Source organism: Formica exsecta, unplaced genomic scaffold, assembly GCF_003651465.1.
Source record: "Formica exsecta isolate Colony F162 unplaced genomic scaffold, ASM365146v1 scaffold295, whole genome shotgun sequence".
Lineage (NCBI taxonomy): Eukaryota > Metazoa > Arthropoda > Insecta > Hymenoptera > Formicidae > Formica > Formica exsecta.
Window position 1 is genome coordinate 800,366 of NW_021850207.1, and position 17,791 is coordinate 818,156.

Sequence of the window (17,791 nt, forward strand, 5' to 3'; positions counted from 1 at the left end):
ATATTAATTTATTAATTATATAACTATATTAGAATTATAAGTGTTTGCGCGAATTATAGACGTCGATCGACGATTTACTGATGTCGGTACCTATGAACTGCTAGCATTTAAATTCTGAAATATATTAGGAAAATATTAAAGGAATATAATAAGCAAAGAGGTGGCACGATAACGAAATTTTAATCTGCGGACTATCAATATTAGTAATTTAGCAACGTCGGTAACATGCGAACTGCTAACATTTAAATTCCAAAATATTAGGAAAGTATTAGGAGGATATGATGCGCAAGAAAGTCGTACGAACAAAAAATTCGAAGTAGTAATTTGCAATACCGACGCCAACAACTTACCGGCGTCGGTTTATTACCAATTGTCGATACATTACCAATTGTAACATCGCGAATTGCAAACTTCGAATTTTTACTCGTACCACCTCTTTGCTCATAATGTGTTCCTAATACTTTCCTAATATTTTAGAATTTAAATGTTGGAGAGAACAGTTTGTATTATACATATATTACAGACATTCATAGATATTATCGACATCGGTTAATTATCGATTAATTGTCGATATCGGTAATTTTCGAGCTGCAAACATTTAAATAACTAAAATATCAAATAAAAAAATTATAATTAGATAGTAGCGTGTACAAAAATTGTAAGAATTCCAACAATTTTTAGAATTTCGTTTAAGTCTAAGAATTCAAATCGCATAAATATTATTTAAACACAATAGAAACTAATAAGTAAATGCCATTAAATTCGCTATAAAAAAGAAAATGATTATTATATATTTAAAGGTTTTTAACAGAAGCTCTTGGATCTATGTAATAGTGAATTCGATTGGATGAACTTTATGCATTGGTGAGTTGGCTGTAAAGGCTGTAGTATACAAATTTACAGTAAAATAAATATCAATATATTATATATTTATGCTATTGTAAATTTATATATGATAATCTTTAATATGTACGAATATGTACTAGTGTGTTCAATGTCCAACCAAGTTTGTTATAACACACTGAATATATAATATATTTTATTTTGAATATTGTAATCAAAAATTACTGCATAGAATAAGATATCGATAAAAATAATCATCTCAGAGCATTCTGTTAACGATACTTGCTGCACATGTTTTAAAGAATTGTATAAATTATTTATATAAGAAGCAAATGTGTGAAAATGCATTAATATTAAACTACTTTATTATAGAATTAGTTCTTATTCATTTTCATTTCCACTCATTAAAAATATTCAAAAGAATACAAGCAAAACTTACATAATATATATATACTATCGAAAATAGAATTTTAATAGAGAGAGATTTTATTAAAAAGAAACGCATTTTCCAAGATCATAAAGGAATATATAATTCTGTCTTTTAGAAGGAAATAATCATAAAATAAGAGGTTAGATTAAATGTAACATGAGCAGAATATATAGAATTATTTTCAAAAAAATTATTCTTTATTCGTCAAAATTCTCACAAAATTTTCATATCTAAATAAATAAAATTAAAATTTCTTTGAATAAAATTTTATTTTATAACAGAATTATATAAATAGAATTAAAGTATTGAGCGCAAGGTACTTAGAAGGAAAAGATCACAATTATAGAATTAGACATTTCCGCCTCTAAGACGGAGTACAAGATGTAATGTGGATTCTTTCTGAATATTATAATCTGACAAGGTGCGTCCGTCCTCAAGTTGCTTGCCCGCGAAAATCAATCTCTGCTGATCCGGAGGAATGCCCTCCTTGTCCTGAATTTTGGCTTTGACATTCTCGATCGTGTCTGATGCTTCGACTTCCAATGTGATGGTTTTACCGGTAAGAGTCTTGACAAAAATCTGCATACCACCACGTAGTCGAAGAACCAAATGTAAAGTTGATTCCTTCTGAATATTGTAGTCGGAAAGTGTGCGGCCGTCTTCGAGCTGTTTTCCAGCAAAGATCAATCTCTGCTGATCCGGGGGAATGCCCTCCTTGTCCTGAATTTTGGCTTTGACATTCTCAATCGTGTCCGATGCCTCAACTTCCAATGTGATGGTTTTACCAGTGAGGGTCTTGACAAAAATCTGCATACCACCACGAAGTCGAAGAACCAAATGTAAAGTTGATTCCTTCTGAATATTGTAGTCGGAAAGTGTGCGGCCGTCTTCGAGTTGTTTTCCAGCAAAGATCAATCTCTGCTGATCTGGGGGAATGCCTTCCTTGTCCTGAATTTTGGCTTTAACATTCTCAATCGTATCAGATGCCTCGACTTCCAGTGTGATTGTTTTACCAGTTAAAGTCTTGACGAAAATTTGCATACCACCACGTAGTCGAAGAACCAAATGTAAAGTTGATTCCTTCTGAATATTGTAGTCGGAAAGTGTGCGGCCGTCTTCGAGTTGTTTTCCAGCAAAGATCAATCTCTGCTGATCCGGGGGAATGCCCTCCTTGTCCTGAATTTTGGCTTTGACATTCTCAATCGTGTCCGATGCCTCAACTTCCAATGTGATGGTTTTACCAGTGAGGGTCTTGACAAAGATCTGCATACCACCACGTAGTCGAAGAACCAAATGTAAAGTTGATTCCTTCTGAATATTGTAGTCGGAAAGTGTGCGGCCGTCTTCGAGCTGTTTTCCAGCAAAGATCAATCTCTGCTGATCCGGGGGAATGCCCTCCTTGTCCTGAATTTTGGCTTTGACATTCTCAATCGTGTCCGATGCCTCAACTTCCAATGTGATGGTTTTACCAGTGAGGGTCTTGACAAAGATCTGCATACCACCACGTAGTCGAAGAACCAAATGTAAAGTTGATTCCTTCTGAATATTGTAGTCGGAAAGTGTGCGGCCGTCTTCGAGCTGTTTTCCAGCAAAGATCAATCTCTGCTGATCCGGGGGAATGCCCTCCTTGTCCTGAATTTTGGCTTTGACATTCTCAATCGTGTCCGATGCCTCAACTTCCAATGTGATGGTTTTACCAGTGAGGGTCTTGACAAAGATCTGCATACCACCACGTAGTCGAAGAACCAAATGTAAAGTTGATTCCTTCTGAATATTGTAGTCGGAAAGTGTGCGGCCGTCTTCGAGCTGTTTTCCAGCAAAGATCAATCTCTGCTGATCCGGGGGAATGCCCTCCTTGTCCTGAATTTTGGCTTTGACATTCTCAATCGTGTCCGATGCCTCAACTTCCAATGTGATGGTTTTACCAGTGAGGGTCTTGACAAAGATCTGCATACCACCACGTAGTCGAAGAACCAAATGTAAAGTTGATTCCTTCTGAATATTGTAGTCGGAAAGTGTGCGGCCGTCTTCGAGCTGTTTTCCAGCAAAGATCAATCTCTGCTGATCCGGGGGAATGCCCTCCTTGTCCTGAATTTTGGCTTTGACATTCTCAATCGTGTCCGATGCCTCAACTTCCAATGTGATGGTTTTACCAGTGAGGGTCTTGACAAAGATCTGCATACCACCACGTAGTCGAAGAACCAAATGTAAAGTTGATTCCTTCTGAATATTGTAGTCGGAAAGTGTGCGGCCGTCTTCGAGTTGTTTTCCAGCAAAGATCAATCTCTGCTGATCTGGGGGAATGCCTTCCTTGTCCTGAATTTTGGCTTTAACATTCTCAATCGTATCAGATGCCTCAACTTCCAATGTGATAGTTTTACCAGTGAGGGTCTTGACAAAGATCTGCATACCACCACGTAGTCGAAGAACCAAATGTAAAGTTGATTCCTTCTGAATATTATAGTCGGAAAGTGTGCGGCCGTCTTCGAGTTGTTTTCCAGCAAAGATCAATCTCTGCTGATCTGGGGGAATGCCTTCCTTGTACTGAATTTTGGCTTTAACATTCTCAATCGTATCAGATGCCTCGACTTCCAGTGTGATTGTTTTACCAGTTAAAGTCTTGACGAAAATTTGCATACCACCACGTAGTCGAAGAACCAAATGTAAAGTTGATTCCTTCTGAATATTATAGTCGGAAAGTGTGCGGCCATCTTCGAGTTGTTTTCCAGCAAAGATCAATCTCTGCTGATCCGGAGGGATGCCTTCTTTGTCCTGAATTTTGGCTTTGACATTCTCGATCGTGTCCGACGCTTCGACTTCCAATGTGATAGTTTTGCCAGTGAGAGTCTTGACGAAAATCTGCATACCTCCGCGAAGTCGTAAAACTAAATGCAGAGTGGATTCCTTTTGAATATTATAATCTGACAAGGTGCGTCCGTCCTCCAGCTGCTTGCCCGCGAAAATCAATCTCTGTTGATCGGGAGGAATTCCCTCTTTGTCTTGGATCTTAGCCTTGACATTCTCAATTGTATCCGAAGCCTCTACCTCCAAAGTAATAGTCTTTCCTGTCAAGGTCTTGACAAAAATTTGCATACCACCACGTAGACGAAGAACCAAGTGCAAAGTAGATTCTTTCTGAATATTGTAATCAGAAAGCGTGCGACCGTCTTCAAGTTGTTTTCCAGCAAAAATCAATCTTTGCTGATCTGGTGGGATACCTTCCTTGTCTTGAATTTTCGCTTTGACATTCTCGATCGTGTCTGATGCTTCGACTTCCAACGTAATGGTCTTTCCCGTCAAGGTTTTGACAAAGATCTGCATTCCGCCACGTAATCTGAGAACCAGATGGAGAGTGGATTCCTTCTGAATATTGTAATCGGACAAGGTACGTCCGTCCTCAAGTTGTTTTCCAGCAAAAATCAAGCGCTGCTGATCAGGTGGAATACCCTCTTTGTCCTGAATCTTCGCCTTCACGTTCTCGATAGTGTCAGAGGCTTCAACTTCGAGAGTTATGGTTTTTCCAGTTAACGTTTTCACGAAAATCTGCATGGTGCTCTGTAATAAAATTTCAGATTACATTAAAAGTTGTATTTAAAATGAAAATTTAATTAAATATATCAATAACCATAATAGAAAAGAAAAGAATTGGAGCTGCTAGCAACTGAACATGACGTAGGTAAAATCAGCAGCCGCCATCTTGACCGAGTTTATGCTGCGTCAAGCATTCGATGAGTCACGCCATTTCGTGACACGGAGAAAACGTTCGTAATAAAAAAACATTTAATCGGTCGAAATATTATATCCGTTAGCTTATTTTCTACATGCCTTTTAGACTGATATAAAAACAAACAAATTTTTCGATTTACGTTTCGAAATATTAATATACATCCATTTTTCGAGATAAATTCACAGCGTGTTCCGCTTAGCAACAGACGCGACGTAACGATCGATATATACACTCATTTTGAGACGATAACGATTTATAAAGTGGCGAAACGCCGATTAAACGCAAGCCCGCTTCTTTGTAAAGATTGTATATATTGAAATTTATAATTTATTTAACGAATTGAAAATAAATTAATGAAATATATATATATATATATAATTCGCGTTCTCGTACAAATATTTCAGCCGGGATTAAAAATTTGGTAGCCGTAATTTCATGTAAACGAAAATAACATCTCACCTTTTGCGTGAAAGCTTCTGGCTATTGTAGATTCGCGAACAATTAAGGAATTTGATGCAACGTAAAACGTACTTCTCTCGTTCAAACACACAGGCTATTGAGCTGGGAACGACGCGACGCTCGCTTTTATAATGTCGCGATGACTCGCTATGATACGCGCTTGCGTTTCATTGGCCGAGAAACGTCGACGATGTCGCTGATTGGTTCGTCGTCCGCATTACGTACGCAATTCGTATTGACTTTGCAACAAAGAACTTACGTCATGTTCCAGAGCATTCTCGATGTATATGTATTGTATTCGTATATACATATGTATATATCCTGCTACTATGCATCTGTTACCATATGTTTTATATTTAGCAGGGACCAGGGACTGAAAAAACCGCATTTTTGAGTTTGGTTTGAAAGACTATTGACACGAGAGAATCCTTATATGTTTATATTTGCATTAAAAAGATAAAATAAAATCTGATGTATCGAAAATTTAATTTCTTGAAATTACAACGGTTTTTTAGTCTCTATTATTTAGAGATACATGGGGTGCGTTCCGTTTCACGCATTGAGCGCATAGATCGCCTGGAAATCTATAATATATGTTACGTGAACTATAGATTTCCAGGCGATCTATGCGTTCAATGCGTGAAACGGAACGCACCCATGGTTTCTTATACACAATGTTATTCATCTATTGGCTGCGTTCCATAATTCACTGACAGTACTGCCAGCGTATCGTCATCTTTGTTGTTCGCCGAAAGTTAGAAAAGGATGACGACATGTTGGCAGTACTGCCAGTGAATTTTGGAACACATCCTATGTATATATATATATAACTTACGCATGTTTTTACCTTATGATAGCCTACGTCACAAGTAACTTTCGATATAAATATTTTTTCCAGGAATGCGGATATAAGATATTGGCTGAACATATATTGTTTCTTTATCAAGATATTTTCATCCTGAAACTGACGTGTTATTTATACGCGCAAAAACATGAAATTGAATTCATAGAATCGCAGAGTCATCAGCATGTAAAGTTTGCAAACTGATGCAATACAATCGCGTTTGATGACAAGGTTTTTAGATCATATATATTAGTATTTAATCTAATCTTTGCAAAAGGATCTTATTTACAGCATACACAGTTGAGGAGGGAACAATATTGAAAGGAAGCTAGATTAAATTTATTATCTTTTAAATAAATTCTTTCAATATCAATAAGCTCGCAATTGCATCATACATGTATTATTTTTATTCAATGATTCGAAAATACAGAACAGAAAATCTACACAAGTCGGAAGAATTCACTTAAACGGTGGCAATGTTCGAAAATTGAGTAGTTGCAAGTTTCGACTGCATTTTCGCTCGATTTTCTGTAAATAAAGTTCAGATTGATCTACAGAGAGCGATCTGTTAAAAAACACGTGCACATGTTTCGCAGCGGACATTTTTAAAACATCCGCTTCATCGATTTATAAATATCTTTCATTTGCGTGAATCACGCACGTGATAATAGCATACACCGTAAATGGTTGTCACTTTGTGCAGAAGTGAGAGAAAGAAAGAGAGAGAGAGAGAGAGAGAGAGAGAGAGAAGGAGAGAAATATTTTCTACAACGTCTGTACTGACTACACACACAACATACACACAAATTCTCAATACAATCTATTATCTATCTGTAACTTCAAACTTATAAATGTTCATCGTCGCATTCTACCACTCTCGATTGTTTAGATTTCTTCGTTTGCGTATCCGCCATAACTGAGATAAATCTAAACAGTTCAGATCGATGAACGCATTTATTAGTTATATTGTTGATATACAAACCTAATATCATCAATTAATCACAGTGATACATTAAGCTTCCTGCAGTGGATTCTAATAGTCATGTTATAATTTCAGAAACAAGAAAACGTGTGATTTTTTTTTCTTGTAAGTTTCATATCTGCAGTGAAGACATAGGAGCGTTAATCATGTAATATATAATATATATACCGCGAAGTAAAGATAGCTATAATAAATAAAACTTAAATCGATTGACAAGTTTTCTCAAACAGACAATTGATGCGATTGATCGAACATCGATTTGTAATGTTTAAATTTATCTCATATATCGTAGCAAAAAAGAAACAATTATGTCATTTCCATGAAGCCAATAATTTTCAATAGGGACGCGCGATAAGATGAAGGACGCCCGATATTGCAATTTGATAAGCGCATCATTCTTATAGCATTATTCGTTCTTGGATTATATGCTCGGAAATTATTCTAAGTCGCGACGAGTATCACCTAATTTTCGAATTGTCCCGATCCGAAGATATTTCTTTTCCTAAATAAGCAACTGACACGGCGAAAAAAATGTTTTTTCTCTTATACTAGATAAGTTAATAGGTAATTCGTAAAAGACGAATCTTTTGGTAGATCTTTTACTTCGAGTCTGTTTCCATTTTGATCTCTTCTGCCTTCTTATCCTTTTTCGAGGCTTCGCTATCCGTGCCCTCTCCGTTGCTGTTGTCGCGTCTTCGTTTTCTGGCAAATCGTCCCTTAAATTTTGGAGGGGGCAGTTGCTCCATACCTAGGACCTTGTGAATCTGACGGAACGCCACTAATCGCAACGCATGTTGCGCGGACGCGGTAATATCTTCTCTTTGTTGAGATGTCATATTCCCTATCGCGTCCACCGGCTCCTTCTCGCATGGATCGGATAAACCTGCGAAGCAAAGAGACATTTCATCAATTATTAACGATATTTTTACGTTATTGGTTGAATTCGATCAGTATCATTATAATTTAGTTCAGATTGCCATATCATCTGTGCATTATTATGGAATGTACATGATTGTGATATAAGAGAACGAAATACTCGTACTTCATATATGCAATCATACTCCACAATATACTCAGTCTCGTCATCTTTCTCATCATGTCAAAAAAATAGGGCAGAATTCGATGATAATATTAAAATATATATATAGAGAGAGAGAGAATTAAAAAAATTACCTGGGCTGCTTGGCAGCAATATTCCTCCTGCTACACATTCCAAAAGTCTTCTCAAGGCTTCACCGGGACTAAGAGGACCACCTGCGGTACTTATCACTTTCTCGGTCAGTAACTCCAATGCCTGTGTAACACATTGAGAATCATTAATATTCTTTGAGGATGGAAAAATTATTACAAGTATACGAGAAATAATACATCTCCTATACTAACCCAAGGATTTAATGGACCCCACGTTGGCACACGATTGCAAAGGTCACGCATTATACGGATAACCATAACACAGCTCTGCAGCGAAGTTGCTCTAGCCTGTTGAACAGGATTAATTATTTTAAAAATTACGATTTTACATACGAGATGAAAGCATTTTTGGCTCTTTTGGAGAGATAAGACGGCCTAAACTAATTCTTTAATTTGCTTTGTGTGGGCTTTAGCTATCCTCCCAGCCTCGTGCCTAATGCCCCTAATAGAGTATAAGCCCATATCAATATTACCGGGTGTTTATCACTTTTCCTAAACGTTAGTTACCTATCGCAATGATAAAAAAATTAGAGCTCATATATATATTTTCAAAAATTGTACATCTCAGAGTATTTCTTAGATTCGATTCTTAATTTACAAAAACACCCGGTACACTTATGACGCGCTACTGTGTGTTTGTGCTTGTCTGTCTCTTTTAATCTTCAAAAGCTGTGCAAATAACGCACAATATTATACATATGATTACAGTACAATAGAACAAAATACATAATCTTAGAAAAGCTGTGTACGCTATATATGTCGATTTTACTTTAAGTTAAGACAGACCTAGAACAGACGCAGCCTAGGCTACAACGCATTAAGGACGATCCAGAATAATTAATTATATGCTTGAATTATGTAAAGCAATCGTGCGGTTTGCGTTATAAAGAAAATAAAGAAAATTACATACATTCTAAGAGACGCAAATAATGAAATGTATTTGAATTGACATTTCTCGCAAGAAAATAAGTTTCCTATTATTCTGGATATTGCAGAGATTCATAAAGCAAAGCAGATGTAAATGCATCTAGCAATAAGTAACTGCCAAGATACACATTTACATGTTGCTTACTTATTGAGATTTCTTGCCTGATAAATATCTGATCGTGTGTTCGATATGTTCGATTATATTTGTTTCGGATAGAGCCAATGTACGGACAATGCCACTGTTATCCAACTATTTGGAATTATCTATCGAATAATTTCTCATATCGTAATGGAATAGGCGTAGTTTACGCGCGCGAAACACAAATGTAAAATATCTAAAACTCTATAGAAGACAGTGGACATGGCCGACTGGCACTGGGGTTCGAAAATTCAGCGGATATAAAAACGACGAATATCGAACGTGAGATCAAATAGGCAATTCAGACAGAATCGTAAGTCGGATAATGATGAAAATAAAACCGTCACAAGGCTGGAAGTTTCTAAGACTGCTTTCTTTTTTTCCTTGTCTTTTCTTTTGTTTTTCTTTCCGTTTTTTAAAAAAGAGAGAAAGAGAGAGAACAACTTGTCTCGCGTTTCTCGTAGGAGAAAATAAAAGAAAATGCATTTTATATATAGCGCCAAACAAGAATATGGGCGCTTCGACAATTCGAGATCTTGAACTTGTGAGTTGATGGATTCAAACCTGAAACCACTTGGCATGCCTGAGTGCAGCTAAAGCGTCCAAACACTTAGCCTTGGGAAGTACATCTGGTGGATCTGGTTTGGTCACTGTGGGGGCCGCGGGCGCCGTTTGCAGTTGAGCAGCTTCCTGCTGCTGCTGTCCAGCATTATCTGAGATTCCAACAAAGAAAGCACAACACGCTTAGACAACACTTAGAGTGTTTGATCATGCCCAGAGATTTTTTAGGTATTCCCTCTATATATGTATGTATGTATGTATGTATTTATTTCAACTTATAAGCACCTTTAATTTATGGGCTATTATTAATATCGTGATATAATGCCAACGTGAAAAAAGAAATATAAGCCTGGATCGAATGTAGTACGTTTGCAATACACCGAGTTCAACCCCCGTTCAACGTTCTTTTATCGGATTAGTTCCTCCGCGATTCAAGAACGTCCGACGATCCTTATCAACATCGGTATTGTTCACCTCTATCCGCTTAAAAGGTAGGTAGCACCGATGCCGAAAGAACGGTCGGTTAAATTCCGAGGTATGGTGGTAATGCACATCGCAGAATGTATGCGTACAGCATTCGATAACAGTCAGAGGGATTTTCTGTCTTTTTTTATGCATGATCAAAAAGTCCATAGTTTTAAGATTGCCTCAGCGTTGTTTTCTCCTATCGCAACTGTGTGTCCACGTTCGATGAAATCTCCCGTTAATATTAACGTTCGTCGATGATTATTTGTTCTAGTTTGAATATTCATCAGTGAGAGAAAGTATGCAAAAAGCCGCTACTACAAATGAAATATTGTAAAATATACGAGAATGGCGACCGGTGTCTAACCACATCAAGTTTACGCTCTCTCTTTTCTATAAAATTTTATCTCAATATCGCTCGAGTGTCGCTTACCCTCTTACAGTCGAAAATGCATTTCACAAGGAGGACTCTGTCGTGGACACACTAAGTAAGACACGCAGCTATATCGAGAAAGAAATTAACTTTATGTTAGAGCCTATGTACACTGGCAACCGTCGAATCATCCTTGGCTGCCCCTGGCCATCGTCCTGGTGCTTAAAAAAACTTACAGAAAATCTTCCGGGCCATGAAAAGAACAAACTAAATGTATAAACTGCAGAATGGATCAAGAAAACGGCATGAAAATAAAAGAGGGTGCAATAATTCCGTAAAAAACTCCGCTTTGCTTTCGTTATAGTTATCCTTTTCTTGGCCACGATACAAATGCGAAACAATGAAATCACCTGCTGCTGCGGTCGACTTGGGTGTCTCACGCATTAGGGGACTGGTAAGCGTCACGCTGACGGTAACCGTACCACCTGAGACAGTCAAAGCCGCGGATTCCGGATGTTTCCCGACATTATATGTTTCCTCAGGTGCCACATTCTTCAGTTCACCAGGTAGAATTTCAGCAACCTTATTGAGCAATGTCCTATAACATTTAATTGAAACAATTAAAATTTGCATATATTATATTATAATACACGACAAAAAAATATACATAAAATCATTTTAAATACCTTGTTGGTTTTTCAGCGCATAAAACAACGAGGCAAACATGATTATCTCCGGATAGCAATAGTCCTTTAGCCAAATTTCCGACGCGCATAACGCCGCGAAGTATCCTAGAATCCTCCTTTTCTTTTTGAAATGAAAAGAGATTTCCGTCGCTGCCATCTTCTTTCTGCGGTGTGACTGCCTTCTTTTTGTCAGTCTCATCTTTCTTCGTGTCCGCGTTTGCCTGTGATGTACCGGTCACCGTTGGTGCTGCTACAGCAGCATTAGCATTTGCAGGAATATTCTTTTTGCCTACAAACAATAATTCGCGCATGTAAGCCTTAGTAGTTGAAATTTCATAAACCGAATCCGCGGAAAAATATTTAAATTATACTCACCAGCCTCAGCCAAAGCATCTGACACAAACTTCAACGCTTTCTCAGTGTGAGAAACAATTTTCTGGACTGCCAGCAATTCTTGTTCCTTGGGATAAATAGTCGTATGATGTGCCAATACATGCTTGTCGTCCGACGAATCTGGTCGTCTCTGTGGACCCGGGAACATCATCATAGGCGGTGGTCCTGGGAATGGTCGTGGCATCGGGGGTGCACCTGGACCGCGTCCATATCGTCGATACCATTCATAATATTCGCATTCTTCCTCGTAACGACGTCTCTCCTCCCAATACATCATCTCTTCGTCCATTATGGGTCCCATAGGTCCCAATTGATTGATCTCTTCCCTGCGACGTAAATACTCGTCGCGCATTTGTTGCCTACGTAACTTCTCTTCGAGCATCTTGCGTTGCTTGAGGCTGGGTTTCATATCAACGACCAAATCGGGATTGACCTTCTTCTTGTAGGCGAATCTATGTCGGCGGCCCTTCATGTGCATGTCTTTGGCATTGGGATCGTTGAAACGACACTCGCATAATTTACAATTAAAACTTATAATTTTTCCGTCCTCGGATTTGTTCTCTTCGATGTATTCCTGACCGACCGGTTGAATGTCCTTTTCATCGACTGCAGCTTCTTCCACGGTTTCTTCAGCGGCTGGCTCTTCCTGCTTTACTTCGACCGTTTGGTTCTGATTCACCGTACCCAAATTCCCAGCTGAAACAAAAGTATATGTATACATATAAATGTTTGCAAAAATATACAATAAAATCTTGATAATTTCTTGCAATTGCAAAAAAAAATGCAGATAAAATTTACTTACAAGCAACGAAATTGATCTTGGGAGTTGCTGTTATTGTCGGTTTCTTCGTCGTAGTAGTTTTAGCAGCTGCCGCTGGTTTCGGATTCAAGACGGTGGGATCTGCACTTGGGATAGGCTTTCCGAGCTTGGTATGCAGCTTCACTACCTTTTGATGCTTAGCACCTCGGATGTGAGCGGCGTAGGCGTCATTTCCGGTACAAGTTACATCACAGAGTTCACAACGTAGACTGTTGCCTGCTCCACGTGCGGGAGGCTGTTGCGGCACCTTCAACGAAGCCTCCTTCTTCTTGTGCTTCTGACCCTCGAGATGCTCACGATAGGTTTGCGGTCCGGCACAGCTGATCTTACAGACATCGCAATAGTGTAGCTGCTGTGGCTTAGGAGGCTGCTTGGGTCGCATTGCTTTCATCCCTCCCCCGCCAGCTCCGAATCCCTTCCGTCCGTAGCCCTGCCAACCTCCAGTCTTCTGGTTAGTGGAATTGCTGTTTGCACTCTGTTGGGCTACATACATAGTCGCAGCGCTATATAGCGCTGCGTCGTAGCCGGAATACGTTGTACTCGCCGTTTCTAAGGGAAATGAAATTGAAACCTCAAACTTTGGAGGGGTCCATCAAATTTTTTGTACTTTTGCACGGCACAAAATTTTTGCTATTATCCATTTCGAGATGCATTAAAACACGAATTATAAAATTTTTGCGACGAGAGACATCGAGAGACTGATATACTTGAAAGTTTATTCCACAGTTTAGGAGTGGATAAAGAAATTTCAGACTTCTGCTAAATTCTCGAGTTGTTATCACGCTCGAAAATGTTAGCAGAGTTTTTGTGAATTTTTGTCCTTTTGACATCTTTTCACGTATCGTGAGAGGATCAATTTCATGTTATTAGTTCCTACGTCACAGTTAGTGATCAAAACAGGACCGGAGATTTTTGGAGATAAAACGTACAAGGGAGAAAAGATTAACAAACAACTTACTATTTGTCGCAGTTGATGGCGTAGCGGCAGGTGTAGCTGGAGCTGTATATCCTGAAGAATAAGTAGCGCTCTGTGTAGGATTCGACTGCTGGTAAGCTGTACTAGATGCTTGATAAGTTTTAGCCTGCCCAGTGGTAGTGGCTTGTCTGGCAGTGCCAGTGTAAGCACTAGTCGTGCTATAAGCAGGTTTGGCAGCCTGATAATGTGTTTCGGTAGTAGTATAAGTTGCTGCGGCAGCAGCTGGCTGTTGATAGTAGGTTTTGGTTGCGTCGTATGTGGCTGCTGGCGCAGCTCGTCCGTAACCGTAATCGTAAGTTTGAGCCACAGTACCAGGATTGGCAGCTGCAAGAAAAAATGTATTGCAATTATCATATTTCAAAATAATTGCATTACATGTGTACAAAATTAAATTATATTTATTCAAATAATAAAGAAAAGTTCTACTTATTTTGTAGCATATTTTACTCAAATATGTGAAACTACCATCGAGTCATATTTCTCAGTTTCTATTTTTTATTCTTTTTCTCTCACAGATTATAAAACTATATTATAAAAATCTAATATATATACAATAAAGACATAAGACTTTTCATTAACTTATTTTACATTCTCTCTTTATGGCATTATATAAAAAAATTTATTTTACATTAATAACTTAAAATTTTTTTATTTTTGTCAGAAATTTTTAATCAAAGATTTGATATATATTTGTTATTATTTGAGAAAAAATTAAAAAGTAAACATTTTATAACTTATTTTCCGAAGTCTCAGAAATATTTTTCCTATCTCTTTCTTTGTTACAAGTCTATCTCCCTAAGGAGATTAGCAGTCTCTCTTGATTGAAACCGATTCAATCTATATGTTCGATAAATACAATAATTATGGAGCAAACATGTGATTGGCATATGCAATTAATATATAGTGTATAATGTATGTATTTCTAGATTTAACACAAATTTCTCTTCTAAACATCTCGTTATTGTATTCGCCGAACGTGATGCACGAGGCTCGTGTAAAGGCTTGAATAATGGAACATTACCTGCGTACGTCGTCCCAGTCGCGGCCGCAGCAGCAGCTGCCTGGTAGGTTTCGTAGCCAGTCGCAGCGGCGGCAGCGGGTCGTTGAGTATAAGTAGCGGCCGTTGCCGCCGGGGTTACCGCGTATCCCGCTTGCCCGGTCTGATACGCGGCAGCGCTGGTAGCCCTGTTTGAAATAACAGTAGATACATAAATAGATATATTATTCCGCAGGACACGCGAGGCCCGTCGAGCGTTCGCACGAGGAGTGCCATGCGAATTCGAGAAAGCTCGAAAATGCTCGACTCGACCGTGCTCGGGAACGCTCGACGGACGCTATCCTCTCGCGACAAAAGAAATGGCCGCCAAGCCGGCTGGGTCGCTGGACGACGTGTCGACGTTCAACGACGACTTTTATCACTATCGCGATCGCGCTCTCGGCCGCGAATCTACGTTTAGCCTAACACTAGCTACTTAATAATAAGGGATATAGGCAATTTCGTACCCATATTGCGTCCCGCCGTGAGTAAATCCGAAATAATTGTTCTGAGCCATCCTTCCTCGCAGAGAATCCCGGAAAGAAGGACAATGGAGGAAGTTGTAGGGCGTGCCACAAGCGACTCGATAATATGGCGACGCCGTCGAGAGCGCCGATTGGCTATCCCGTCACGAGCGAGACGATCTCACTGGTCGTTTCCGCGAGAGCCCGAACGCGCGCGGCGATTCTACGCGCCGACTAGAGCGCCCCGGCAGCTGAACACATGCGCGCGAATACAACAACGCGCCTGCGCACAACGACTGGCGTCGCGCTACCTGCCGCCGTCGCTGCCGCTGTACGAATTATCTATCGCGCGAGGTAAGTTTGACAGAGAGCAAGAACGAGAGAAAAACGCGCGAAAAAAAAAACGATCGCGTTGAATGGGCACACGTGGTTAATCGAGCCTCACAAAACTTACTGCGCTTATCTCGGCTATTCTCCGGGACGCCGGGGGGTAGTAGAATGTGTAGATACGTCGCACGCCGATATGTCGCGACTCGGTTGCGAGTCACGACGCAACGCATGTACGTACATACGTCCGGCGTGCGCGTGGGTGGACTTATCGTACACCGCCGAGGGAACGTGCGTGCGACATGCGTGTTGTACTCGTTGTTTGTTCGTTCGTCGTGTTCAGGTGCGTGGCTCCAGGCCGAACGCCGAAGGAGCAGCACCGGAACCTCCTCCTCCAACGCCCTCTGTCGGTCGATTGTCACCTGTGACTCTTTCAGCCGAGGATAAAGTTATATACGAGAGGGCTAAGTTTTCATCCTCCTCAGCGCCATCTAGCGGCCTTTACCGGTACCCGATCGTCCTATAATGTATCAAATTTCGGTAATCAACAGTATTTTATAACGTCTCGATCAGTTGAACATATACCGCTGTTACGTACGCTTTATTTATCTCGGTGCGCAGTTCGCGATATTAATAATACACGAGAGTCGATTTCTCCGACCAAAATATATTTGGCCAAGTGCCATCGCGTTCGCGGATGGCATCGCGTCTAATCTCGTCTTCTCATGCGACCGAATAGTAACTATAATTATGACCGGTTAAAAATTCAATTTGTAGCTCTTGGCATGCTGCATATTCAAGCAGGAAATCTCGTGACGTCAAGCAAAATGCATCTAGCGATTCTCTTTCTGTTGCTGAATTGTCTAGCGGCGCCGGCTGCAACGGGAAATGTCGTGCTGATTATTACCGACGATCAGGACTCGACTTTAGATGGCATGGTAGAGCGTTCTGAACTTTGTTACATATATATAATAATATAAACTCGTTCTAATTTTGTACTTAATTACTGTTATTATCGCGCCGTAATTGTTTTAATGACGCTGCGCTGCAAGAGAAGAAAAAATTACGGAATAATATTCAAATAAAATAACAATCAAGATCACTTCGGAGGCACCTCTCTTTACTTAATTTTAAATTTTCAGACGCCGATGGTAAATACTCTGAATCTCATAGCATCTCAGGGTGTCACGTTCACGAATTGCGTAAGTCTCTCAATATAAATGTTATAGAGAAGATTATATATTTTTTCTTCGAGATGTTTAAATAACAGGGTATCGGGTATCGGGTTCAGTTTGTAGCTTCGCCTATCTGTTGCCCGAATCGAGCGTCCATTCTGACCGGACGGTATCAGCATAATCATCTGACAGTGAATAATTCAATCGCCGGTGGTTGTAGTAGCGCGGAATGGCAGAAATTCCAAGAACCGGCGACGTTTGCCGCTCTTTTGCAAAATGTCGCCGGATACAGGACGTTTTACGCCGGAAAATATTTGAACGAGGTAGATACAATTTACGACTATATATATGCTAATCGATATTCAAAAAGATATTTTTATTTCTAAAATCGATAGCGAACGATAATAAAATTAAAAGAACTACGAAATTCTTGAAATTGAGAAACGAAATGTTCGATATTAAAAATATTTTCGGGTTTATAGTTCTTTTTCGACATTTCCCTATTTTTATTATTTTAATTCTCTTAATTCGATTGCAAAGAGTGTGACCCTTAAAATTAATAATATTAACGCATATATACGATATAAATGCAGTATGGAAACAAAAAAGTTGGCGGTGCAGCTCACGTACCGGTGGGATGGGATTGGTGGGCCGGTCTTATAGGAAATTCCAAATATTACAATTATTCATTGTCGATAAATGGTACCGAGATGAAGTACGGTGATAGTACGAGCGATTATCTTACAGATGTAATCGTGAGTATATATGTAGGACATTTAACATAGTATACATAAGGGTATACAATTTTTTTTATTTTTTATCGTAACAATTTTTGGAACGACAACCGTCCCACATTAAATTTGGCTTTAATAAAAAAAGAAAAATTGAAATTTTATTAAATTCTAAACTTGATAGAAAAATTAAAGCCTTATTAAATTCTAAATTTGATAGAATAATTAAAGTTACAATTTTA

The 17,791-nt window shown here is 39.1% G+C and overlaps 3 protein-coding genes across 6 annotated transcripts in view; 1 reads left to right on the forward strand and 2 right to left on the reverse strand.

Annotated features, from left to right (window-relative positions):
- Positions 1 to 1,456: 1,456 nt before the first annotated feature.
- On the reverse strand, positions 1,457 to 5,617 carry LOC115237437 (polyubiquitin-A). The gene is made up of 2 exons (XM_029810465.1): positions 5,460 to 5,617; positions 1,457 to 4,828 (listed from the first exon to the last, which is right to left on the reverse strand). Exon 2 carries the CDS (start codon positions 4,820 to 4,822, stop codon positions 1,622 to 1,624), a length of 3,201 nt encoding a protein of 1,066 aa, XP_029666325.1. The 5' UTR covers positions 4,823 to 4,828; positions 5,460 to 5,617; the 3' UTR covers positions 1,457 to 1,621.
- Positions 5,618 to 6,687: 1,070 nt separating this feature from the next.
- Positions 6,688 to 15,473, reverse strand: LOC115237438 (zinc finger RNA-binding protein). Of its 2 annotated transcripts, none has more exons than XM_029810467.1 (11): positions 15,320 to 15,473; positions 14,838 to 15,001; positions 13,799 to 14,140; positions 12,823 to 13,278; positions 12,003 to 12,716; positions 11,628 to 11,916; positions 11,352 to 11,539; positions 10,107 to 10,255; positions 8,669 to 8,764; positions 8,459 to 8,579; positions 6,688 to 8,168 (listed from the first exon to the last, which is right to left on the reverse strand). In XM_029810467.1, the coding sequence occupies exons 1-11, from the start codon at positions 15,367 to 15,369 to the stop codon at positions 7,885 to 7,887; spliced, it is 2,853 nt and encodes a 950-aa protein (XP_029666327.1). In that variant the 5' UTR covers positions 15,370 to 15,473; the 3' UTR covers positions 6,688 to 7,884. The 2 variants fall into 2 exon arrangements, with proteins under 2 accessions (XP_029666327.1, XP_029666326.1); XM_029810466.1 differs by having other exon boundaries at positions 12,823 to 13,389.
- A 730-nt stretch (positions 15,474 to 16,203) lies between these two features.
- LOC115237451 (N-acetylglucosamine-6-sulfatase-like) overlaps positions 16,204 to 17,791 on the forward strand; it is a 21,957-nt gene continuing 20,369 nt past the window's right edge. For all 3 annotated transcript variants that reach the window (XM_029810502.1, XM_029810501.1, XM_029810500.1), the window contains exons 1-4: positions 16,204 to 16,581; positions 16,786 to 16,845; positions 16,935 to 17,141; positions 17,412 to 17,573. In XM_029810502.1, the coding sequence (XP_029666362.1) occupies positions 16,369 to 16,581; positions 16,786 to 16,845; positions 16,935 to 17,141; positions 17,412 to 17,573 (642 nt within the window). In that variant the 5' untranslated portion in view covers positions 16,204 to 16,368. The remainder of the gene's footprint in view (positions 16,582 to 16,785; positions 16,846 to 16,934; positions 17,142 to 17,411; positions 17,574 to 17,791) is intronic.